The sequence below is a fragment of the Hylobates moloch genome, unplaced genomic scaffold, assembly GCF_009828535.3.
Source record: "Hylobates moloch isolate HMO894 unplaced genomic scaffold, HMol_V3 SCAFFOLD_8, whole genome shotgun sequence".
In the NCBI taxonomy this organism is placed as follows: Eukaryota; Metazoa; Chordata; class Mammalia; order Primates; family Hylobatidae; genus Hylobates; species Hylobates moloch.
In genome coordinates this window covers 30,868,135-30,894,805 of record NW_026652283.1, presented here as the reverse complement: position 1 = coordinate 30,894,805, position 26,671 = coordinate 30,868,135, and the positions used below count along the sequence as shown (strand labels likewise).

Genomic DNA, 26,671 nt, shown 5'->3' with positions numbered 1-26,671 from the left:
TGAACATTGGTGTACAACTATTTGAGTACCTGTTATCAGTTATTTTGGTATATATCTAGGAGTAAAATTACTGGGTTCTATGGTAATTTTGTTTAACTTTTTGAGCAACCACCAAACTGTTTTCCACAGCAGCTACACCATTTTAAAATTCCCACCAGCAATGTATGAAGGGTGCAGTTTTTCTGTATCTTTGTCAACATTTGTTATTATCTGTTTTTGATTATAGTCATCCTAATGGGTGTGAAGTGATATTTCATTGTAGTTTTGTTTTGCATTTCCCTAATGACTAATGGTGTTGAATGTCTTTTCCTGTGCTTGTTGGGGTTGTCTTACTGTTGAGTTGTAAGAGTTCTTTTTTTTTTTGAGCTGGAGTCTCGCTCTGTTGCCCAGGTGGCCAGGCTGGTCTTGAACTCCTGACCTCAGGTGATCCGCCCGCCTTGGCCTCCCAAAGTGCTGGCGTTATAGGCATGAGCCACCACACCTGGCCTTGTCTTTTTTCTTCCTTGTTAGTGTCCTTCAATACACAAAAGGTTTTACTTTTGGTTAAGGCTAATTTATCTTTTTTTTTTCCTTTTATTGCTTGTGATTATGGTGTCATATCTAAGGCACTGACAAATCCAAAGCCATGAAGATTTTTTTTATTTTTTAATTTTTTTTCCCTAATTACTTTATAGTTTTGGCTTATATATTTAGGCTTCTGATCCATTTTGAGTACATCTTTGTATGGTATGAGGTAGGGGTTCATTTCATTTTTTTTGCATATGCTTCTCCAGTTGACCCAGTACCATTTGTTGGAGAGACTGTTCTTTCCCCATTGAATAGTCTTGGCATTGTTGAAAATCAGTTGAGCAAAGATTTTTTTGTTGTTGTTGTTGAGACAGGGTCTCACTCTGTCACCCAGGCTGGAGTGCAATGGCGCAGTCTTGGGTCACTACAGCCTCCACCTCCTGGGTTCAAGCGATTCTTCTGCCTCATCCTCCCAAGTAGCTGAGACTACAGGCACCTGCCATCACGCCGGGCTATTTTTTTTTGGTATTTTTTTTAGTAGATACGGGGTTTTGCCATGTTGGCCAGGCTGGTCTCGAACTCCTGACCTCAGGTGATCCACCCACCTCGGCCTCCCAAAGTGCTGGGAATACAGGCATGAGCCACCATGCCCGGCCAGCCAAAGATTTATTATATGGGTTTATTTCTGGATTCTCAGTTCTATTCTGCTTTGATTACTGTAGCTTTGGAGTATATTTTAAATTTGAGAAGTGTAACTTTACCAGCATTGTTTTTCTTTTTCAAAATTGTTTTGGTTGTTTGGGGTCCCTTGTCATTCAACATGAATTTTATTTTATATTATTTTATTTTGAGAGGTAGTCTTGCTCTGTCACCCAGGCTGGAGTGCAGTGGCGTGATCTCGGCTCACTTGCAGCCTCTGCCTTCTGGGTTCAAGTGATCCAACCACCTCAGGCTCCAAGTAGCTGAGATTACAGGTGCCCACCACCACGCCTGGCTAATACTTGTTTTTTTAGTAGAGATGGGGTTTCACCATGTTGGCAAGATTGGTCTCAAACTCCTAACCTCAGGTGATCTGCCCGCCTCGGCCTCCCAAAATGCTGGGATTACAGGCATGAGCCACTGTGCGGGCCCCATATGAATTTTAGATTTGGCTTCTCCATTTCTGTGAACAAGACAGTTGGGATTTTGATGGGGATTGTGTTGCCTCTGTAGGTTGCTTCAGGTTTTATTGGCATCTTAACCATTTTAAGTTAGAATTTTTGATTGGGAGGTTTTTTCTTTCAGCACTTTATCTTACTGCCTCTGGCTTCTATGGTTTCTTTTCTCTTTTCTTTTCTTTCTTTGAAAACAATTTTATTAAAGTAAAGGAATAAAAGAATGGCTACTCCATAGGCAGAGCCGCTGTGGCCCCTGTGGTTTCTGATGAGAAATCTGTTGTATCTGTTGTTAGTCTTATTGAGGATCCCTTGTTCATGACTCTTAGCTTCTCTCTTGCTGCTTTTAACATTTGTCTTTGTCTTTCAACGGTTGGATTATAATTTATCTCGATGTGTGTATTTCTTCGTGTTTATCCTGCTTTGAGTTCATTGAGCTTCTTGGATGTGTAGATTCATATCACTTTTTCATGCTTTTATGGAAGAAGTGGGGATTTTCATGGATACTTCTGCCTTATCAAATATCTGAATCTCTCACTCTTGGTGATCTAGAAAGCACTGGACCTATAGTTTTATAACCAAGAAAAAATTCCTTCCTAAGGACTGTTAGGTCTGCAGTATTTTAGAAAGTTTGGATTTTGGGTATTAAGTTCATATAAGAACAACCTTTTAAGCCAAGTGTGGTGGTGGCCTGTGCCTGTAGTCCCTTTTACTTGGGAGACCTGGTGGCAAGACTGCTTGAGCCCAGGAGGTTGAGGGTTGTAGTTCACCGTGATTGTGCCTGTGAATAGCTGCTGCACTCCAGCCTAAGCAACATAGTGAGACCTGGTCTCTTAAAAACAAAAAACACCCCACATATTAACTGCAAATCATGAAGTGGTTTAAACGTCATATTTATATTTTGTCATTAGGTAGAGGGTTTGAGCTATATGGTAGAAACATTTTAGTTTAGCTATTTTATTTTATTTTATTTTTTGAGACAGAGTTTCACTCTTGTTGCCCAGACTGGATTGCAATGGCACAATCTTGGCTCACTGCAACCTCCACCTCCCCAGTTCAAGCGATTCTCCTGTCTCAGCTTCCCAAGTAGCTGGGATTACAGGCATGTGCCACCACGCCTGGCTAATTTTGTATTTTTAGTAGAGACGGGGTTTCTCCATGTTAGTCAGTCTGGTCTCCACCTCAGGTGATCTGCCCGCCTTGCCCTCCCAAAGTGCTGGGATTACAGGCATGAGCCACTGCGCCCAGCGTAGTTTAGCTGTTTTAAATACCATAAGATTAACATTTCTTTTTTTTTTTTTTTTGAGACAGAGTCTCGCTGTGTCACCCAGGCTGGAGTGCAGTGGCGCGATCTCAGCTCACTGCAAGCTCCGCCTCCCGGGTTCACGTCATTCTCCTGCCTCAGCCTCTCCAAGTAGCTGGGACTACAGGCGCCCGCCACCACGCCCGGCTAATTTTTTTTTTGTATTTTTAGTAGAGATGGGGTTTCACCGTGGTCTCGATCTCCTGACCTTGTGATCCCCCCGCCTCAGCCTCCCAAAGTGCTGGGATTACAAGCGTGAGCCACCGCGCCCGGCCAGAAATATTTTATTTAAATAAGTGAAAATATTAAGGAAACCTTCTGTAAATCTAAAATTATTTCAAAATAAAAAGTAAAATAAGAGAAGTATATCTTTACTATATTAATATCAAAATAAAGAATGGAGAGGTCTGCCTTACACAATGAAAAATTAAAACTTATAAGTTAAATAAGGGATCAGCTTTGGTTAATGTGGTATGAATGATATGAATGAACATTATTAACTCCTCAGCCCCAACTGATGCTGATTATTAGGGAAGAGCTGAAAATACAACAAAACCTTTTCAGTGAAAGGCCACATCTCAAAATATAAATTCAAAACACTAAAAATCCCAATACAGTGCAGTTTGGAAGAAACTAAAACTAAAAGATGACACTGAGACCAGGCACACAAATCTTTAGCTCCTAAATATAATACAGGATATTGAATCAGCTTTGGGAGTTTGTGGAGAAAAAAATCTGAAGGCCTGGTAGTGCCAGTGGAGCCCGATTTTCAGAGCAAGCTAGCTGTGATTTTTGCCACTTTAGAACTCCTGTAGCTACTCGACTTCCTGGGAAGAACCCAGACATGGGATGTTTAAATCACCAGGTGGGGGAAAAAGCACTGATAGAACCAATTGTTGAAGAAGCCAGTACCATTTATAGTAGTGAATCTAGATGAGAGGTAAAACATTGGGAGCCCACAGATGTGTTTCATTTAGTCTGTGTGTGTTGACACATACAGTATTAAAAATAAATGAATTAGTTGCCAATGTTTAAAAATTGGTAGATTTAGTTGAAAGGCCCAGATTTCTGGTTTTGCCTTAAGAAAATCTGATAACCCTTCCACCCATATTCCCAGTGGATTTGAATAATGCCTGCTTTAGGTGGGTCAGTTAATATCTTGTTAGCCACAGCTCCTATTGCTCCCAGTTGCCTTTCCTGGTTGCCAGTTATCATCATGTATGTGCTGTTCTTTCTTTATAGTGTAAAATAAGCAATGAAATATTTCCTACTTCTACATCTGCATCAAAAGTGGGAAAGTTGAAGACTACTGGGTTATAATTCATCCCTATTACTTGTTACCTAAGTATATCTGGGCAAGTTACATAATTTTCCTTTTTTTTTTTTTTTTTTTGAAACGGAGTCTTGCTGTCGCCCAGGCTGGAGTGCAGTGGCGCGATCTCGGCTCACTGCAGGCCCCGCCCCCCGGAGTTCACGCCATTCTCCTGCCTCAGCCTCCTGCATAGCTGGGACTACAGGCGCCCGCCACCTCACCCAGCTAATTTTTTGTATTTTTAGTAGAGACGGGGTTTCACCGTGTTAGCCAGGATGGTCTCAATCTCCTGACCTCGTGATCCGCCCGCCTCGCCCTCCCAAAGTGCTGGGATTACAGGCGTGAGCCACCGTGCCCGGCCACATAAGTTTTCTAAAACTCAGCTAACTCATATATAAAGTGAGAATTAAATAGTAACCATCTCATAGAGTTCTTAGACTTAAATGAGGTAAATCACTTGGAATGGTAGTAGCAATGTAGTATGTTTGATTAATGTTAGCCATTACTACTGATTAAAATGGCTGTACATTTTAAGAAAAATGAGCATTTTGGGTCAGATGTTAGAAATATGCTTATTTTTCATGTACAAAATGTCAGGAGAATACAATCTGATGGCATTAAAATAATCACTTTACTGAAGTATGATTGACATTCTGATGTCATTTTGACCGAAGTCTGGATTGATTTATTAATTGCATGTGTGGGCAGTTGAGTTTGTAACTTCTGTATTAGTTTGCTGGGGCTGCCATAACAAAATGCCACAGACTGGGTAGCTTAAAAAGCAGAAGTTTATTTTCTCACAGTTCTGGAGGCTAGAAGTCCAAGATCAAAGTGTCAGCAGGTTTGGTTTCTTTTGAGGCCTTTTTCCTTGGCTCGTAGATGGCTGCCTTCTTGCTGTGTCCGTGGTGTCTCTGTGTCTAAATTTCCTCTTCTTGTAAGAATGTCAATCAGTTTGGGTTATGGGCCCACCTCCCCAATAGCCTTGTTTTTTTAAGATGGAGTCTCGCTGTGTCGCCAGGCTGGAGTGCAGAGGTGCGATCTCAGCTCACTGTAACCTCTGCCTCCCTGGTTCAAGCGATTCTCCTGCCTCAGCCTCCCAAGTAGCTGGGACTGTACGCACGTGCCACCACGCCCAGCTAATTTTTGTGTTTTTAGTAGAGATGGGGTTGGGTTTTCATCATGTTGGCCAGGATGATCTCAATCTCTTGACCTCGTGATCCACCCGCCTTGGCCTCCCGAAGTGCTGGGATTACAGGCATGAGCCACCATGCCCAGCCGGACTTGTTTTAACTTAATCGCCTCTTTAAAGGCCCTGTCTGCAAATATAGGCGCATTCTGAGGTACTGGGGGTTAGGGCTTCAACATATAAATTTTGGGAAGACACAATTAAGTCTGTTACAACCTGTCCTAAAAAGGCAGATCAAAAACATATGTTATGGAATTTATTAGAGATAAGAGATAGAAGGTGAGAGCTAAGAGAGCCAAAAGCCTGATCATAGATGATTGGTTAAGGGCCCTTGGAGCAGATGAGGAGAGAAACAATAATCCTAACTGATAAAAGACAAAAGTTCCCCCAGAGCTGAAGTACGACATCTTCAGGTCTCAATTGCTGCACATAAATATTGAGAGAAGAGACATACCCTGGTTAAATTTCTGAAATTTAAAACAAAAGAATACTACAAGCTTCTAAATTGAAATAGGAGAGAGAAAAAAAAAGCTTTCTCAAACGGGAAAGAGAATCAGACTGGCATTAGACTTCCAGTCTGTCACAGTAACTGTTATTGCATGGAGAAATGTTTAAAATTTAGAGTTCTAAGGGAAATTGTGATTATAAAATTCTGTATTCATTCATACTATAACCATTTTCTCTTTTTTTCTTTTTGGGTGGTATGTATTTTAATTTTTTAAAATTTTCTCATTCCATTCTATAGAATAAGATTTACATTTAAGTAAAATTAATTAAAATCTAAGCAGAGAGATCAAGTTAAGCACAGGCTCCAAGAAGTCCTGCTGGGATCTCAGCAATAGAGACAACATGTTAAAAGTTTTAGTTTGAATGTATGGAATTTGTTTGTTTGTTTGTTTGTTTTGGTGCATTCTAGAGTCTCCAAGAGTCAGTCACCAGGAGTACCCGTTAGGTAGGTGATACTTATTTTAACAGCACCTAAACTGGGGTTTAGGAGCTATATTTTCCAAGAAGTGACTCGGTCTAATTCTGAAATGACCAAAGCGGTTCATATCATTTTATTCACATTTGAACTCCACTGGAGTCAGGGATGAAATGTCATGTTCTATTCCAACAATGAAGTCTTCAGATAATGTCCAGGTGCTTCAGAACTAACTAGTCGTCATAAGAACACAGAGTCCATAATTTCTCCAATGTATAGCTTTTTGTGGTTTCTAGAAGCATCAGATGAATCACAGTGCTACCAAACTCCACACAGAACCAGTCACAGTGTCCTTCCCATCCATCTTAACATTAGGCTCATTTTTACATTTCAGGTATTGGTACATTTTCACAGTGTAATAGGGACATATATCACTGTGGAAGTTCCACTCACTGTCAGTCACGAAGTAGCTGTAATCTGTATATATTTTTTTACGCACTCATGTGAAATTTATATACACACATATAATCTCAGTTTGTTCACTTATACTGCTATATAATGGTCCATTATAGGAATATATCCTATTGAAATTTGTGTGTTCCCTAGTGTTTGCTATAGCTGTTTTTGTAAACAATGGTACTGTGGATATTCATATAAATGTCTCATGTTTGAGAATTTCTCTAATGAATCAAGGAGTGGAATTGCCAGACCGTAGGGTATATTTATTGGATATTGCTATTGCTCCACAGGATGGCTGTAATTTACATTCCCATCAACAGAGTGAAGTTTGTTTATTTATATCTGTACTTTCTATAGTCACATTTTAAATTTATGGTACCTCATTGTGGTTTCTATTGCATCCTCCTGATTACTAGTGAGTGTGAGCATCTTATCATATTTCTTGGCTCTTTGAGGTTTTGTTTTGTGAGTTTTTGTTCATATCTCTGCACATTATTTTCTGTTAGGTATTTTTAAAAATTTGATTTGTGGGAGTTATTTATACATTTTGGTTACCAGTTACTTATGGATCACAAATGTTTTCCCTGAATTTTTTCTATGAGGAAAAGAAGTTTTAATTTTATTGTGGTTGAATTATCTTCTATGGTTTTGTACACTTTGTATATTGTTTAAGAAGTCATTCTCCTTTATTTTGTTTTTTAACAGCTTCATTGCGATACACTCTATATACCATAACATTCACCCATTTACAATGTGTAATTCAGTGTTTTTTTAGCATATTTGTAGAGTCGCACAACCATCACCTTAAACCTTTCTTTTTTCTTTTCTTTTTGAGACAGGGTCTCACTCTCTTGCCCAGGCTGGAGTGCAGTGGCATGACCACGGCTCACTGCAGCCTCAATCTCCTGGGCTCAAGTGATCCATCTGTCTAAGCCTCCCGAGCAGCTGAGACTACAGGCATGTGCAACCTTGCCTGGCTAATTTGTTTATTTTTTGTAAAGATGAGGTTTCACCATGTTGCCCAGGATGGTCTTTAACTCCTTGGCCTCAAGTGATCTGCCTACCTCAGCCTCCCACATTGCTGGGGTTACAGGCATGTGCCACCTCGCCTGGCTTTTCCATCACCTTTAAACTAATTTTAGAATATACCATCATTCCAGAAAGAAACCTCGTATCCATTAGTAGTCACTCCCCATTCTTCTTCACTCTATCCCTAAACAGCCACATAATCTACTTTCTAGCTATAGATTTGCCTATTTTGGACAGTTCCCTTTTTTTGAGATGGAGTCTTGCCCTGTTGCCCAGGCTGGAGTGCAGTGGCGCAATCTTGGCTCACTAAAACCTCTGTCTCCTGGGTTCAAGCAATTCTGCTGCCTCAGCCTCTCCTGAGTAGCTGGGACTACAGGCGCGTGCCACCTTGCCTGTATAATTTTTGTATTTTTAGTTGAGATGGGGTTTTACCATGTTGACCAGGTTGGTCTTGAACTCCTGACCTTGTGATCCGCCCGCCTTGGCCTCCCAAAGTGCTGGGATTACAGGCGTCAGCCACTGCGCCCGGCCGTATTTTGGACATTTCATATAAACAGGGTCAAATAATATGTGGTCTTTTGTGACTGACTGACTTTAACTTAGCAGAATAATGTTTTTAGGTTCATCCATGTTGGAGCGTGCATCGGTACCTTATTCCTTTTTATGACTGAAGTATAAAATAACTTTTATAAGACTAAACATTAGTCTTGATACTTCTAGTGGATTAAATATCCATATTAGGGATCCTGGGAAGATGACAGCAGTGGTAGAATAGTTTCCTAAATATCTATATGACTTTCCCCTAAAACAGAACAAATAGGATAGGAAAACCAAAAACACATAGAAAACGTGTACAAGAAAATTAGTTGACTATGTTTCTCTACAAACGCTCAAATACCAGCAGATTGGGAACAAACCATTGTTATCCATACTGGAAGAAGCAGAAGGAAGCAGTGGAACATCTGATGGAGCGGAGAATTGTAAATAACACAAAGGCAATCACTAGAAAGCTTTTTAAATGGCCGATTTTAGAATACCAGCTGAAATGGGAATTTGGGAAGGGTATTGCACACATCGATAATGGGTGAGTGAAAGGGATCAGTTGTAAAGTCTGAAGAAACTGGCACTCCTTCATGAAACTTTAAAAACTAACCAGAGCTCCCTTCCAGGCCCATCCTCACAAGAAGAAGGAACCGAGGATACAATTGAGTATCCTCTGAAGAATACAGACCAAGGAAAGAGAAGGTCCAGATAAAAGCAGGGGAGGTAAACAGGGCCAAGATATCTCAGAAAGCAAGAAACTATTATTTTTGAATACTATATGAAAACAACAAGAGGGAGTTTTAGAGTATAAAGGCAGAATAGCTATTCAGAGCCAAGCCTCTTTCAAAAGTCAACAGTACGAAATGATTGTTGTCAAATCTCATGCAAATTTTTGAAGAAAAACAAGACCCCCTCAGACAAGGAAATGAAAGCACACCAGAAAGACATACTTAGAAAACAAACAAAAACTGTGAGATATTAAGACAAAAGGCAAGACAGAAGACACTACAATGATAAGACATTTCAAAAATTAATTTGCGTAAGAAAAATTAAAAAATTAAGTGATAGTGAAGTATTATAAATAAAAGAAAATGGCTGGACATAGTGGCTTACACCTGTAATCCCAGCACTTTAGGAGGTTGAGGCAGGAGGATCGCTTGAGTCCAGGAATTTGAGACCAGCCTGGGCAACATGATGAAACCCTGTCTCTACAAAAAATAGAAAAATCAGCTGGATGTGATGGTGTGTGCATGTAGTCCCAGCTCCTCAGGAGGGTGAGGTGGGAGGATCACCTGAGCCTGGGAAGGTTGAGGCTGCAGTGAGTGTGCTGGTGCCACTGCACGCCAGCCTGGGCAACAGAATGAGACCTTGTCTGGGATAAATTAAATGAATGAATGAAATGAAACAAAATTTATTTTAGAAATGATGACAAATTGGAACACAAGAGCGAGTAAATGTAACAGATAATACCTTATGAGGGAAAGAAGCTGAAAAGGAGAAATACATTAAAAATAAAGAGATATAAAAAGAATTTTGTAGAAATTGACACGTTGGAAACAAGTGAAGAAAATCCAACATATGTAAATTAGGTGTCCCCAAAGAAGAAAACTATAGCAAGGGAACAGAATGGGTACTAAAAATTACAATACAAGACAATTTTAATGAAATAAAAGTAGATGGGGAACTAAATTTTGGAAGAGTACAGCACATACCTAAGAACAGTGACACGGTAGACCAACACTGAGACATAGTCTAGAAAAATTATTGGACTTTAAAGGAAAAATAAAAATCCTCAGACATACAGGCAGAAGTCACAAAATCTCTTACCTTTATAAGTAAAGGAAAATCAGGGCCAGGTGTGGTAGCTCATACCTGTAGTCCCAACACTTTTGAGAGGCCAAGGTGGGGGTATCGCTTGAGCTCAGGAGTTTGAGACCAGCCTGGGCAATATAGTGAGACACCCTGTCTACACACACACAAACACACACACGCACACATGCAATATAGTGAGACCCTGTCTACACATGCATGCATGCACACGCTGGGTGTGGTGGTGTGAGCTCGTAGTCCAAGTTACTTGGAAGGCTGAGAGGAGGAGCTATTGAGCCCAGGAATTGGAGGCTGCAGTGAGCTGTGATTGCACCACTGCACTCCAGCCTGGGCAACAGAGCTAGACAGTGTCTCTAAAAAAAAAAAAAAAAAAAAAAATCAGATTACTGTCTTTTTTTTTTTTTTTTTTTTTTTTTGAGATGGAGTTTTGTTCTTGTCACCCAGGCTGGAGTGCAATGGCGCGATCTCGGCTCACTGCAACCTCCGCCTCCCGGGTTCAAGTGATTATCCTACCTCAGCCTCCTGAGTAGCTGGGATTACAGGCATCTGCCACCACGCTCGGCTAATTTTTGTATTTTTAGTAGAGATGGGGTTTCACCATGTTGGCCAGGCTGGTCTCAAACTCCTTACCTCAAGTGATCCATCCACCTTAGCCTCCCAAAGTGCTGGGATTACAGGCGTGAGCCACCACACCCGGGCTGGTGTACACTTTCTTATCTTAAATATGGAATTTCATTGTCTCCTTTCTCCTATGACAGTAGGGAGACCAAGGTGGGTGGATCACTTGAGGTCAGGAGTTTGAGACCAGCCTGGCCAACATGGTGAAAACCTGTCTCTACTAAAAATACAAAAATTAGCCAGGTGTGGTGGCGTGTACCTGTAATCCCAGCTACTTGGGAGGCTGAGGCAAGAGAGTCACTTGAACCAGTGAGATGGAGGCTGCTGTGAGCCACGATTATGCCGCTGCACTCCAGCCTAGGTGATAGAGTGAGACTCTCTAAAAAAAATAAAAAAAAGTCACAAACAATATGCTAGAATTTGAAGAATATTGTTCCCATTAGCCCTTCCTGGGGAATCTACTAGAGAAGGGGTGTCAGAATCAGAATGTCTAGAGACACATTAAAGGCTGGTGATTGGTATCACGTGTAACTAAGACCAAATGAGGGTTTGAAAGAAGATAATGGCCTGTAAAGAGGTGGGAAGGAGAATGGAGGGATTATATGCAAAACATTTAAAAAACTACTTTCAGTAATAATGGTGGTGGTGGTAGTATTGGTGGTATTATTTTGACAATCTGTGTGTAACATGAAATAAAAAGCAAACAAGTAATTGTTTTATTCTAATTCTGTTGCAAACTGTGTCATTGAGAACCACAGCTCTTGGTGTGGAAGAAAGAAGATAGAGATGACTGATTATAGGAATGTATGTTTATGTTAGGGGTGGGTGAGGGTTGCAAGTGTTGGTAGCTGAAATAGAGAAAAAAGCTAATGTTTCAACTCAGGGAGGTTTTTTAAAGAACAGATAAACCCTCCTTTCATCAGGAGAAAAAAAGAAGAAATTAGCAATATTAAAAAAATCAATTACAAAGCAAAATCAGCAAAATATTTGGCCAATAAAATCAATTTAATAGTCATTTGGAAAGTCTCATAAAAAAAGAACGTAAAATATTAGAAATAAGAAAAATGAACAAATTCTAAGAATATTATGAGTAGTTATGCCTATAAATTTGAAAATCAGAGAATTTGATTTTTTTTATGGACACATTTTGTCAGACATATAAAGAACAGGAAATGTCTATATGTTGTTAAAATTATTTCAGAGTACAGTATCAGAGTACAGAGATGAAATGATGGAAAGCACCCTGTTTTGTTTAATGAGAGGGGCTACCCTGGATATCACAACTGCAGTTTCGCAGACATGTCTTACATTCTTCAATTTAACTCTCCAGATCCATTCAGCATTTGTGTTTTCCATCATAGGGGACCTTTCTGGACAACATAAATGAGCCCCTGTGTCCTCTGTCTTCTGATTTGGGTGTGGAAATGAGGAGCCCTGGCAGGGAATTGGAGGAAAGAGGAGAAAAAAAGTCCTGGTCTTGATCCCCCATCTCATACATTCTGTATGTAGGAGCCTGGGGCTGGCTGGCTGTGTCACTCTTAGTCCTGGTCCTTCCTTTTAGGCTTCGGGGTGATGAGAGCTGCTCTCTTGTTACTGGCCTGGGTTACTGCAATATCCCTTGTGATTTCCTATAAGCCTCACCCACAGCTTTGTAAATAGTCCCTTTGTAAATAAACCCTCTTTAAATTAATCTAATTTGAGTGGGCCATCTGCTTCCTGCAGACCCTGTCTGACATAACAGATGAAATTAGGACTTTTGCATTTGTAGAAAATAAATTTTTAAAGTACAAGTTTTGACTAAGAAAAAAATAGAGTACAGAATATACTGTATAGAAAAATAAGTTTATTGCAAACTTAAGAAAAATGGCAAATTTAGAAATTTTTAAAATGTATAATAGAGGTTTATATATTACTTGATTATCCCATTAGCTGTTGGTATTGATATTTTTGATTATTTAGTAATTGGATATTGGTATTGTATGTATGTTAAATTTCCTGAATGTAAGTGTTGTGGTGGCTGGCTCCTGGAATCCCAGCTACTCAGGAGGCTGAGGTGGCCTGAGGATCTCTTGAGGCCAGAAGTTAGAGGCTGCAGTGAGCTATGATCACGCCATTGCACTCCAGCCTGAATGACAGAATGAGACCCCCATCTCAAAAAAAAAAAAAAAAAAATCCTGAATGTGATCATTGTGTTGTGGTTCTATAGAAGAATGCCCTTGTTCTTAGGAGATGCATGCCACAATGTTTAGAGTGGAGTATCGTGATTTCTGTAACTAACTCTCAAATGGGACAGCAAAAGGAAAAAAAGTCTTTGTGTGTACATGTAAGGAGAGAGAGACATAAAGTAAATGTGTCAAAATGTTAATAAGTGGTGAATTATGTTAAGATATATGAGTATTCACTGTTAACATTCTTGCAACTTTTTTTGTGGCATTGAAAATTTCAAAATAAAAAGTTGGAAAATATTTAAAACAACGAAAAATGAAACACTTATTATGGATAAAAAACTTTATTATAAACTAATAAGAAATATATAAAATGCTAGCATTTGAATAAGCAAATCACTAAAGGAGAAATACAGAAAGCCATTAAACAAAAGGATGCTTGACCTTAATAATAAAGGAATGTAAATTTAAGTGAGCTGTTGGTATCCATCTATCAAAGTAGCAAAGATTCAAAACACGATGCTTTGGGAGGCCGAGGCGGGCGAATCACTTGAGGTCAGGAGTTTGAAACCAGCCTGGCCCACATGGTGAAACCCTGTCTCTACTAAAAATACAAAACCGCTGGGCGTGGTGTCACACGCCTGTGATCCCAGCTACTTGGGAGGGTGAGGCAGGAGAATTGCTTGAACCTGGGAGGTAGAGGTTGCAGAGAGCCAAGATCGTGCCACTGCACTCCAGCAGCCTGGGCGACAGAGCAAGACTCCATCTCAAAAAAAAAAAAAAAGAAAGCAATGATGCTTAATACTGATAGAGCTGTAGCAAATTGAACAAACTGGTAACTCTTGGAAGTATAGCTTGATGCCCTCTTCTTTGCAGTCTGGCAGTGTCTATGAATGCTTAAAATCTGTATGCTTGTTAATAACGGCAATTTAACTTAAATGAAGTAAATCTAGTGAGGTAATAAGTGAGTAAGGTTATATGTATTACCACATTCATTGCAGCATTGTTAAAAACAGCAAAAACCAAAAACCATCTAAATGCTCATCAGTTCGGGTTTGGTTTTATACATAGTAGAATACTGTTTTAGCTATTTCTGTTTTTTGAGAAAGAGTCTCGCTCTATGCTCAGGCTGGAGTGCAGTGGTGCGACCTCGGCTCACTGCAATCTCCACCTCCCGGGTTCAAGCGATTCTCCTGCCTCAGCCTCCTGAGTAGCTGGGATTACAGGCGCGCGCCACCACACCCAGCTAATTTTTGTATTTTTAGTAGAGAGCGTTTTGCCATGTTGGCCAGGCTGGTCTCGAACTCCTGACCTCAGGTGATCTGCCTGCCTCAGCCTCCCAAAGTGCTGGGATTAACACAGAAGTAGATAATGTATTGATATGGAACAATATCCCTGATTATTACATTAAAAATAAAAGGTTAGGCCAGGAGCAGTGGTTCATGCCTGTAATCCCAGCACTTGGGAGACGGAGGTGGGAGGATTGCTTGAGCCCAGGAGTTTGAGACAAGCCTGGGCAACATGGCAAAGCCCCACCTTTACAAAATACAAAAATTAGCCCGGTATAGTAGCGCATGCCCGTAGTCTCAGCTACTGGGAAGGCTGATGCGGGAGGATCACCAGATCCTGGGGAGGTCAAGGCTGCAATGAGCTGTGATCACACCACTGCACTCTAGCCTGGGTAATAGAGTGACACACTGTAATAATAATAATTAATAAAAATAGAAGGTTAGAGAAAAAGATATGCATTACTGTCCCATTTACAGTAAAATAACTACATATTATAGGCATGATTTTATATATACCAGTATTGTGTAGGTTTTGAAACCTGGTTGGTGGAGTATCAAAATAGGTGGGATAATTATGGGAAAACAGGGCTTTTATTTTCTCGTTTTGGCTTAAAAACAAATAGATCATGTAATAGGAAATAAAATTATCTTTCATTTAAAAAGTCTGTGGCCGGGCATGGTGGCTCACACCTGTAATCCCAGCACTTTGGGAGGCTGAGGCAGGTGGATCACCTGAGGTCGGGAGTTCGAGACCAGCCTGACCAACATGGAGAAACCCTATCTCTACTAAAAATACAAAAAGTTGGCCGGGCATGGTGGCGGACGCCTGTAATCCCAGCTATTTGGGAGGCTGAGGCAGGAGAATTGCTTGAACCCAGGAAGCGGAGGTTGCGGTGAGCTGAGATCGTGCCATTGCACTCCAGCCAAGCCAACAAGAGCGAAACTCCGTCTCAAAAAAAAAAAAAAAAGTCTCTGCACTAATTTTTCCTTTAAAATAATTCTGTATGCTGGTTTGTTAGTATAGTTTATTGAATTAACAAAAAATGTGTTAAGAAACTCATTTTGCTCTTGTATATATTCTGTTTTCAGAGCAGCGGAAAGAGCTCAGTGCTAGAAAGCCTGGTGGGGAGGGACCTGCTTCCCAGAGGTACTGGAATTGTCACCCGGAGACCTCTCATTCTGCAACTGGTCCATGTTTCACAAGAAGATAAACGAAAAACAACAGGAGAAGAAAATGGTAAATTTCAGATTTGAGATAAGAATTATTTTACAGTTCTTCATTTTTGATCTATTCTTAAAAAGATATGAATCGATAATTAGAAATTAGTGACTGTAGCATAATTAGAAGTCCTGTGAGAAGTAGTATGCATCTTTCTTAATGTAAAAAAAGAGTAGTTTTTGTTTTGTTTTGTTTTTGAGATGGGAGTCTTACTCTGTCGCCCAGGCTGGAGTGCAGTGGTGCGATCGTGGCTTACTGCAACCTCCACCTCCTGGGCTCAAGCAATTCTCCTGCCTCAGCCTGCCAAGTAGCTGGGATTACAGGCGCCCACCACCACGCCCAGCTAATTTTTGTATTTTTAGTAGAGACAAGGTTTCACTTTGTTGGCCAGGCTGGTCTCGAACTCCTGACCTCAAGTTGTCCGCCCGCCTTGCCCTCCCAAAGTGCTGATCACGAGGCGGGCGGATCATGAGGTCAGAAGTTCGAGACCAGCCTGGCCAATATGGTGAAACCCCGTCTCTGCTAAAAATACAAAAATTAGCCAGATTTGGTGGCACATGCCTGTAGTCCCAGCTACTCGGGAGGCTGAGGCAGAAGAATCACTTGAACCCAGGAGGCGGAGGTTGCAGTGAGCTGAGATCATGCCACTGCACTCCAGCCTAGGCGACAGAGCGAGACTGTCTCAAAAAAAAAAAAAAAAGAAGAAAATAGGCATTGTCCTTTATAACTGTTCTTTTTTGATTAAATTGAAAATAGGGAATGTTGTGTCTGTCAGCAGATTTTAAGTTGCTTATCAAATATGTATCCTATGTTAATTACACTTATATTAATGAGGTTTGAAATGTTGAATGAGAGTAATGTATTTAATCTTCCTATTTAGTTCAGTATTTGGCTCAGACTTTCTTATTTATAGAACTCTGTAACATAGCTCTAATTATTAAATTACTTTTGCAGCAGAGTAGCATATCTGTTACTTATCTGCAGAGATCTGTTTTAATGCAGTTTTATTCTACTTCTTATTCTGATTTAAGATAGGATGATAGTTTTGACAAAATTGAACTTATTTTAATTTCCGTGTCTGATTTTTTCATTTACTGTAGGAGCTGTCGGTGGTGATGACTTGAATTTTTTTTTTAATGGGGAAAAAAACCTCATGAACATCTGCTATGACTCTAGAATGTTAGTCACTGAAGCAAGTCAGTGTAGTTGTAGATGCTGCAAGTAATATTTTTAGATAGACTGCCAGTGGATATGTGAGAGCCTTTTAATTACATTAGGTAGCTTCTGGGTATGTTATTCATCACTTTGCATTTCTCTAATACTTATTGAAGTTCTGAACCTTGAATTTAATCATTTTGGATTAATCTGGGGTTCACCTTCAAATGTATAGAATAACACTTATAAAATTTCATCCCCACTAACTGATTTCATCAAATTTACCAAACACCTGAAACTAAGACCTTAAGACACTATATGAGATTAGGTCTCTCTCTCTCTTTTTTTTTTTTTTTTAGCTTTTCATTTTCTTCTGTCACCTTGAGAGCGCCCATGATATCCTATCTCTCAGAAACTATTTGAATTGTGGGCAGTGTTTCCTTAGATAAAATTGTGCTTGTTAGAAAAGGGTGTACATTTCAGCTATCGTAGTGTCAGCTCTTTGGTATCTTTGTTTTTATGTCCACTTAGTGGTTGGTCAGTAAATCTGCCTACCTACTGTTTTTTTTCCAAGCTTAGTGCTCATTTTGTATATATATTTGCTTAAAATGACAACTCAACTACCCCAAACACAATATAGATTATATAAATTTGAGTACTAGATTTCACGTGTTTTATTCTAGCATAGACAGTTCGTTAGTTTTTCATCAAAGCTTCTTTATCTTTGGAATAAACAATTCTAGCATATCATAAATCATTCTAACCCAGAGAAAATTAGAAACCATGAAGCAGATAAACAATATAGTTAGCTAGAAGAGTGTAAACTACCTGACAGCATGATAAGAGAGGAGAAAGGGAGGAAAACATAAACTTTCTTTCTTTTTTTTTTTTTTTTTGAGACGGAGTCTCGCTCTGTCCCCTAGGCTGGAGTGCAGTGGCACGATCTCGGCTCACTGCAACCTCCACCTCCCGGGTTCACGCCATTCTCCTGCCTCAGCCTCTCCGAGTAGCTGGGACTACAGGCGCCCGCCACCACGCACGGCTAATTTTTTGTATTTTTAGTAGAGACGGGGTTTCACCATGGTCTCGATCTCCTGACCTCGTGATCCGCCCGCCTCGGCCTCCCAAAGTGCTGGGATTACAAGCGTGAGCCACTGCGCCCGGCTATAAACTTTCAAAAAAAAAAAAAAAAAAAATCAGTTACTAACATTTTGTGTAGGGATTTTAGCCAGTGAAGGCTTAGTTACATGACAAAGACCTAGGTTACCAATAGTAGATGCAGAGTAAGATACATTCTAAGATGACATGGAGAAGTATAATCCCTTTTAGATGTAGCTTCATCAAAACTGGCTAAAGTAAAATATCTTAGTGTTTAATATGTATAATTCAATCATCAGGAAATTTATTTAGCATAGGATTCTTCATTCTGTCAACTGTGGGATAACTGAGGTGTCAATATGTAGATTTATGGTCATCTCATCTTGCTGCCTACTTCTGCCAATGTAAAAGAATTTTCTGTTAAATGTTTATTAAAAACAATACTAAACTATGTTTTAGAGTGGAGTGGTGGTTCAGTTTGAATAGAACTCCACAGTTATCTTTCATATATTTGTAAGAAGTAAATCAAGCTTTCCTCAGCTTTCCTTTGAGACAAAATCCAAAAGTAGCATGCTGATTCAAGGCCAAAATTGTGCTATATATGATACTTCCGAACAGTGTCAGTAGAAATTTGAAAAAAAAAATGTGGAAAAAAAAAAGAATTTATTTTGGGGAGAAAAGTTGTTGAACTAAAGCAAAAGTTTTTTGTTTTCTTTTTAAAAAATGCAAACATAGGCCGGGCGCGGTGGCTTACGCCTGTAATCCTAGCACTTTGGGAGGCTGAGGTGGGTGGATCACCTGAGGTCTGGAGTTCGAGACCAGCCTGGCAACATGGTGAAACATCGTCTCTACTAAAAATACAAAAATAAGCTAGGTGTGGTGGTGGGTGCCTGTAATCCCAGCTAATCGATTAGGAGGCTGAGGCAGGAGAATCGCTTGAACCCGGGAGGCGGAGGTTGCAGTGAGCCGAGATCGAGCCATTGCACTCCAGCCTGGGCAACAGAGCAAGACTCCATCTCAAAAAAAAAAAATGCAAACATGTTTCATAGAATAATGCATAAAATCTTGGTATAATTTGAAATTTTACCCCCATTTCATTAAGTAACCTATTTGTAAAAGCAATCAGTTGCCCCCCAAAAAGCAGTAAAATTATACATTAGAATTAAAGGAAAAAGGATTAATTTTTCTGCATAGGGTGCTGTGATACACGTAGTAGTCTCCCTTTGGATTGAGTCCATGAAGGTGAAGAGTTAACTTTCTGCGGTGTTCTATTAAATCCAATATATGTTTCAAATAAAATACCCTTATACAGTCCAGTCTTAGCTAATGGGGCAAACATTTGCATATACTTACCAACTTTTAAGGTTTTGAAAGATGTATTTAGTATATTTTGTAGATTTTTAAAAATCAGGCAATTTATCTTTTCCCGTAGTAGGTTATCAGATACCTCAGACAAAGTTGTTTTTCAGGCAGATCTTGCTCTGTTGCCCAGGTTGATCATGGCCAAGACTCACTCACTGAAACTCTGGTTCAACAATATAGCTGGGATTACAGGTGTGTGCCACTACGCCCAGCTAATTTTTGCATTTTTAGTAGAGACAGGGTTTTGCCACGTTGGCCAGGCTGGTCTTGAACTCCTGACCTCAGGTGATCCGTCTGCCTCGGCTTCTCAAAGTGCTGGGATTAGAAGTGTGAGCCCCACACCCGACCCAAATTTTTGAATAGTGAATTAATTGTGCTTCATTTGTGTCAGAATTAGAAATAATGGTCACATAACTTTTTTATTAACTTTAAAAATTTAATTTTTATTTTTTAGAGTAGTCAAGTGCAGTAGTGAGAAGGCGGGAAAGAGTAGAACAAGGAGTTCCATCTGTAACTGACTGAACAATCAATTGAGATAACTACTTTCAGACAAGCCAGATATAACTAATCATATTGGAAAGGTTGTTTCCTAAAAATGTTAAAAAATAAGTTATGGCAAGCAATATGCTTTGTTTCTATGACTTAAAAATATTATATACATCCCTCTAATTCTAGTTGTATTTTGCACTACTCAGTGGGATTCTTAATTTTTCTTCTTAGCCACTAACTTTACTTTCGTCAGTAAATTTTGAATGATTGAATGCTATGTGCATTTGAAATGTGATCAGGTTTCTGCACATTTGAATTTTTAATAAGGTTTAAAATTTTAGGGATAAGCACTAAACTTATTCTGTGCTGTTTCTCTTTAACTACAGACCCTGCTACATGGAAAAACTCAAGACACCTTTCTAAAGGTTTCCTTTATCCATTTGCTTTTGACCCTTTTTTTCTCTTATGCCTGCATGTGTGCTTATGTACTATTACAGGCTGTGTGCATTTTTTTTTCTTCCATTTTTATTTGCCCATCCACATTGATTGCAGGTTTTAGTGGTTCTTGTTATTTTTTTGGCATTGCATCAAAATGCAAGCTTTTTTGGTGGTGAATGTAATTTATTTTATTTTTATTTTTGAAGACATGCTTGTGAAGCCAAGCCTTTTTAAATATAATAAGATAAATTAGAAACAGCTCTTTGGTATGTAGTACTTGCATTTTGTGAGTTCTGTTCACCTAGATTACTCCAGTCCTCCAATGAGACTTCTTGGAAGAAGGTACTAAGCTACAAGTAGGTGAGCATTTTATCTGCAAAAAGGATCCGGTTTTATTTACCTTTATTCCACCAAAGGACCGACTCACTCTTCTGTTTGAATATCTTATAATCATTTTTATTTAGACTTCAGGAGGCTGATATGCATTATTCAATACACTTATTAAGGTATTTTAACCTTTTCTAAATTTGACAAAAGCAAAACAGCTGTTGTTTGGAGGAGATAAAGTTAGATTATCTTTCCACAATTAAACAGTTCTAGTTTTTCTGGGAAAAACTGACTATATCTTGCTCTCCAAGTTTTAGACTACTTCACACAGTGCAACAGTGAATCTATTTTCCTTCCTTCAGCAAGTACAAGAGGAACAGACCTATGACTGGAAACTAATGGAGAGTGGCAACTCCTTACGCTGCATATACCAGGGTTCTTGTTTTTCCATTTCTTCCATTTTCTTTCTTTCCTGCCTCCAGTTCCAAGGGAAAACAGTCTTGACCCTGGGGGAAAATCACCTTGAAAGTGTGTATAAATTACAAAGCAGCTAGCTCTATAATAATGAGAGAGCTCTTTAAAGGAACAGCAAGTTGTGGCTCTACAGGTAACCAACAGGAAACCAAATTTTTAAAAAGAACTGAAGAATTAGCTGTTTCATTGACACATTGTAAAATTTTTCCTTGAGTCATATGTGTAAATCTGTTACATACGTTTTTTGCACTACTCAGTGGGATTCTTAATTTTTCTTCTTAGCTACTAACTTTACTTTCGTGAGAAAACTGCTTTTATATGTAAGATGTTCAAAACTAAAGAATATTCCTTTTACTGTAATATAACTACACAAAAAAATATGAAGAGAAATAAACAATTTTATTTGCAAAATCTAGATTTCAACTAGTGGGAAGACCTGTGAGCAGCTCTGCCTGAAGTTGGTCATGTTTTTGAAATACACCATACAATTTTTAAAATATAATTTAGCAGAAAATACAATTTTAGAAAAATATAATTTAGCAGACCTTAAAATACTTGTTAACTTGTACTTAATGGCAAAATTAAATACAAGTTAACAAGTGTTTTATTATGTTGCCTTTTTGAATTCCTAAAGATAAAAAGTAGTTTCCATAGTTTCCAATAAATGAGTTTTTCTTTTTCCAGGGGTGGAAGCAGAAGAATGGGGTAAATTTCTTCACACCAAAAATAAGGTAATCACACATGCATCTAATGAAGTAATAATGTTGAAAATAATATTTTGTATGAATACTTGATAATTTAGTTTCTAATCATTGGCAGTTATGTTATTTTAAAGTAACTATACTATTCCTTATAAAATAAATCTTAGTAACGTTTCTAACCACAATTGTTTATTGGAAAACACTTGAAATTGAGGCCGATTTTCTCTGTGATTTGGTGATTCTTAATTGTTGTGGGATCAGGAAGCTTTGAAAAGTTCATAATGGCCAGGCATAGTGGCTCATGCAAGTAATCCCAGTACTTAGGGAGGCTAAAATGGTGGATCACTTGAGCCCAGGAGTTCGAGTCCAGCCTGGGGAACATAGGGGGACCGTGTCTCTATAAAAACTAAAAAAAATTAGCCCCGCGTGGTGGCATGCACCTGTAGTCCTAGCTACTTGGAAGGCTGAGGCGGGAGGATGGCTTGAGGATGGGAGGTTGAGGCTGCAGTGAGCCATGATTGTGCCACTGCACTCCAGTCTAGGTGACAGAGTCAGACCCTGTCTCAAAGAAAAAAAAAAGCCAAACAAAAAAAAACTCATAAAAAAACTATGAATCCTTAGCTCAGAAAATATGTATACATTAGAATTTTATTTATTCTCTGAAGCAAATACATAGACATCCTTGAAGTATATGGACTCCCCCTCCAACTTAAGAACTTTTGATCTTATTTTGAATATTATGCTTTTTTATTTCAAAAATTTTTAGCTCTACACGGATTTTGATGAAATTCGACAAGAAATTGAAAATGAAACAGAAAGAATTTCAGGAAATAATAAGGTAGGCATCTTTTTAGAGCTAGAAGGCATAAGCATCAGTAAATACATAATTGAGGTGAAGCGATGGACACTGTAAATTCGTAATGGACTTTGAAACATGGAGTATTTTCACAGATATATAGAACTGCTTAAAATCCCTTTTCTTTCTTAAAGCTTTCATATAAATCAAATATTTTATTTAGATGTTTATTCTTGTTCCTGCCATGTACATACCACATTATTACATAATTCTACTTAATATTGCTACAATAAGTTATCTTTTTCTGATGGATTGATTGTACTCTAACTCAGGAAGCATTGTATCACTTATATATATATATCTTTTGAGGAGTTCTTTTTCTTACCTGTGTATGGCTAGATTTGCTTATGAAAGCAAAGAGACAAATTGGGAATTTTTTTTTCTTTTTTTTAGTGAAAATGAAAATAATACATTAGCAACTGGTTATTTTCTTATTTTCTGAGATTGTGAAAATGTAAAGTAAGTTAGGTATCTAAGATACTATTAATCTTGACACTAGGTACTATCAGTGCCTTGCCTGAATCCTGCTGTCTTCTGTCTTCTCTCTTTATTCCTATTGTTTTTCTGTTTATGTTTTTTATATATATCTCTTGAAATTTTTATTTCCCTTCCTTTTTGTTCTTAGCTCCATTCTTATATTATCCAGAGGCACATTTAATCCCACAAGTGGGCCCTAGCCTAGTAATAATATTCAACAAATATTGAATCCTTGTATTTGCCAGTTACTATGCTAAAAGATTATTTCCTGACAGAAAGGCATTTTTAGAGTCATGTTAACCTTTATGACTGTTCAGGATATTTGTTGCTGTTACAGTGACTGACTGAGCTTTGTTCATTATTGAACTCTAGGCTGGTTACCTTTGAGCTACTGCTACTGTTGCCATACTTCCCTGAATTTCTAGTAACCATGTTGTGTAGAAGGGGTTGAAAAAGTGGCCAGAAACTCGATGAGCTTGTCATCATTCCTCTAATTATATCAGGGATATTTTTGGCTTTTGGAATGTTATTGATCATAACATCAGTCTGAATTCCTTCTCCTACAGTCCCCATTTACTTACTGAATTCAGCAATTGGTGGTAATTTTACACAGTACCAGAATTTAGAGTGTTGTGGTGACTCAGAAATGTTTTTAGTTACACTAAACTGAATGTCATTAAAGATTGAGTCTATATACCTACAAGATGTTTAATTTATGTTGAGGATATAATTTACTTACCTAGCAGCTTTTCATCCACAGTGTCTAAAAGATGAAAAGTCCCTCAACCCCAAATCTATGAAACATCTCTTCTTTCCCAAATCACATATGTAATGAAGTAAATGATATTTTGATCTTATATAATTTTTATGTCAAAATATGTAAATGACTGCATATGCCTAACATCTAGCCCTGAAGGATTTAAAATGTCTGTGAGATTGGAGTTGCAAAGGCATTGGGCAGAGCTTTGTATTGGACTGATAGGGAATGCCATGGCAATAAAGATCCTGAGAAATATACAACCTAAGTAGGTATGCCAGATAGTGACATTTGTTGGCTTTGGAACACTGGAGTATTTATAATGGAAAAATAGCACAGAGTAATCTAAAATAGCAAATATAATTGTATAGGGAACGTGGAGTAAGGGATATTAAAAACTTGCTGGGAAATTAGAATTCTCAGTGGGTTAATGAGGGAAAACGTAAGGTAGTTAAACAGATGATGAGAGGATGTATTAAAGGCTAAAGAAGGGCATGTACAAAGACAGGGTATAAACATCTCATCAGTGTCTTTTTACATGTAGTCGATTCAATCCTAATACTTGTAGAGGGCCAGAGGTGAAGAGGAGGGAGCCTACGCAGTAATCTTGGTCTACAGGAGAGAAAATACACGTCTCTCTCACTATCCAAATTCTTACTAGAGATTAAAGAGTTAGATAAACTTCTTGAGGAATCGCTTACTGTACACATTCTTGCCACTTGATATTCAAAGATCAGGAACCAGGCTGATTTGGACAACTTGTTATCTATGCCTTACCCTCTAAACTCGGAACCTCATAAATTTGGATAGTGAGGAATACATTATTCTTTTATTCAGCACTAAATCTATTAAACGTATTTAAGGAATGGCATATGCCAGCCTGGGCAACATTGTAATACCCGGTCTCTACAAAACATAAAAAAGAAATTATCTGGACATGGTGGCACACGCCTTGTAGTCCCAGCTACTCTGGAGGCTAAGGCAAGAAGATTGCTTGAGCCCAGGATTTTGAGGCTGCAGTGAGCCATGATTGCACCACTGCACTCCAGCCTGTGTGATAGAGTGAGACCTTGTCTCAAAAAAAAAAAAAAAAGGAAAAGTTTATGTTTATAATCAAGAGAAAAGAATGTAAAATAATAGATGGTATATAATACATGTACATATAATATGATACAGGGATAGAGGTAGGATTATAACCTGTTAATATGTCTGGCTACCTGACTTCCCATGTGTTTCATCAGGTTTTGATTGTTAAAAAAAAAGTTTTAGGGATCATGATTTAATTCATTTTTAAAAGCATTAATGTCTGTGTACTTGAAGTTTATTACTTCATAGTTCATTGAAATTTTAATATAATATTTTAAAATTTATTTCTAGGGAGTAAGCCCTGAACCAATTCATCTTAAGATTTTTTCACCCAATGTTGTCAATTTGACACTTGTGGATTTGCCAGGAATGACCAAGGTAAGGAAGGAATAGTTGTAGATTTGGTCAGGTTGTTTTCACTTCGTTGACATCCCATATGAGAATAATCAGCTTCTTTTTGCAATCACTTTGATTTGATCTGTTAGCAGCGTTTGATAACGTTGAGCCCTCCTTTCTCCTTGAAACACTTTCTTTACTTGGCTTCCAGGATACCACACTCTACAGGTTTATCTCCAGTCTCACTGGCCACTCCTTTTCAGTCTCTTTTGCTGTTTCTTTTCATCTCCCCAATGTCTAAACAGTGAGTGCCCCAGAGCTCAGTTTGTGGAACTCTTGTTTTCTCTAGGTACGCTTTCCCTTGATGATTTCATCATATTTTATGGCTTTAACTACGTAAGGCTCTGTATATTGACGGCATTCAAATATCTTCAGACTTGTATATCTAGTTGCTATTCGACATATACACTTAAATGTCTAATAGACATTTCAAACTCTAATACCAAATTCCTGACCTGTTCCTCAACTAGATTTGGTCCGTCTGTAGTCTTCCCCCATTGCAATAAATGGCAACTCATAAAAAAGCTGAGTTGATTTTTAATTATTAGTTCCTTGCCCATCTCTGTTTGGCGTGGTGGCTTATCCTGTAATCCCAGCACTTTGGGAGATCAAGGTGGGAGGAATTCTTTGAGCCCAGGAGTTTGAGACCAGCCTGGGCCACATAGGGAGACCACGTCTCTACAAAAAATACAAAAGTTAGTCGGGCATGGTGGTGCATGCATATAGTCCCAGCTGAGGCAAGAGGATTGCTTGAGCCCAGGAATTTGAGGCTACAGTGAGCTATGATTGCATCACTGCACTCCAACCTGGCCAACAGAGTGAGACCCTGTCTCTAAATAAATAAATGGCAACTCCATTCTACCAATTGCTTAGCCAGAGTTTGTAGTCATCCTTGACACTCATTTATCCCACATCCCACTTCCTGCCAGCAAATCCTCTTGGCTCTTCCTACCTTTACAGTGTATCCAGAACTCAGTCATGTTTTATAAATTCATATTTACTGTCCTGATCTAGCCACTATCATGCTACCTGGATTACTGCACAATAATAAATAATAGATCGTCCTCGTGATCTCATCTTAGTAGACAGTGATACGATGAAAGTGAAAATTCCATTGTGTCATTTCTTGGCCCAGAACCTCTCCAGTTCCTTGTCATTCCTTGACTTAAAACCTCTCCCATTTCACTAAGAGTAAAAGCCCAAGTTATTACAGGGGTCTAAAGTATCTACTTGGTGCGTCCCTATTCTTCTCCTAACTCCTCTTGCTTCAGCCTCCTGCCCTTATTGTTCACTCTCTTTGGAATGTTCTTCCCCCAGATGTCTGATGTTATCTCTCCCTTACTGGCTTAATTTCTGCTCATTCTCTTAAGTGTCAGTTGTCTCAGTGAAGTTTCCCTGATTACTCTATTTAAAAACATAATCCAATTTAAAACATTAAAATCATAATCCTAATGGCTAGGTGCAGTGGCTTATGCTTGTAGTTCTAGCACTTTGGGAGGCTGAGGCAGGAGGATCATTT

The 26,671-nt window shown here is 38.7% G+C and overlaps 1 protein-coding gene across 8 annotated transcripts in view; it reads left to right on the top strand.

Moving 5' to 3' along the window:
- The window catches only part of DNM1L (dynamin 1 like), a 65,743-nt gene that overhangs the window by 7,458 nt on the left and 31,614 nt on the right, over positions 1-26,671 (top strand). For 4 of the 8 annotated variants that reach the window (XM_032159955.2, XM_032159958.2, XM_032159962.2 and 1 more), the window contains exons 2-5: positions 15,407-15,554; positions 21,564-21,610; positions 22,347-22,418; positions 25,048-25,134. In XM_032159955.2, coding sequence (XP_032015846.2) covers positions 15,407-15,554; positions 21,564-21,610; positions 22,347-22,418; positions 25,048-25,134 — 354 coding nt within the window. Of the gene's footprint in view, positions 1-15,406; positions 15,555-20,026; positions 21,013-21,563; positions 21,611-22,346; positions 22,419-25,047; positions 25,135-26,671 lie in introns of all 8 variants that reach the window. The other 4 variants (XM_032159957.2, XM_032159961.2, XM_032159956.2 and 1 more) reach the window with 2 other exon arrangements.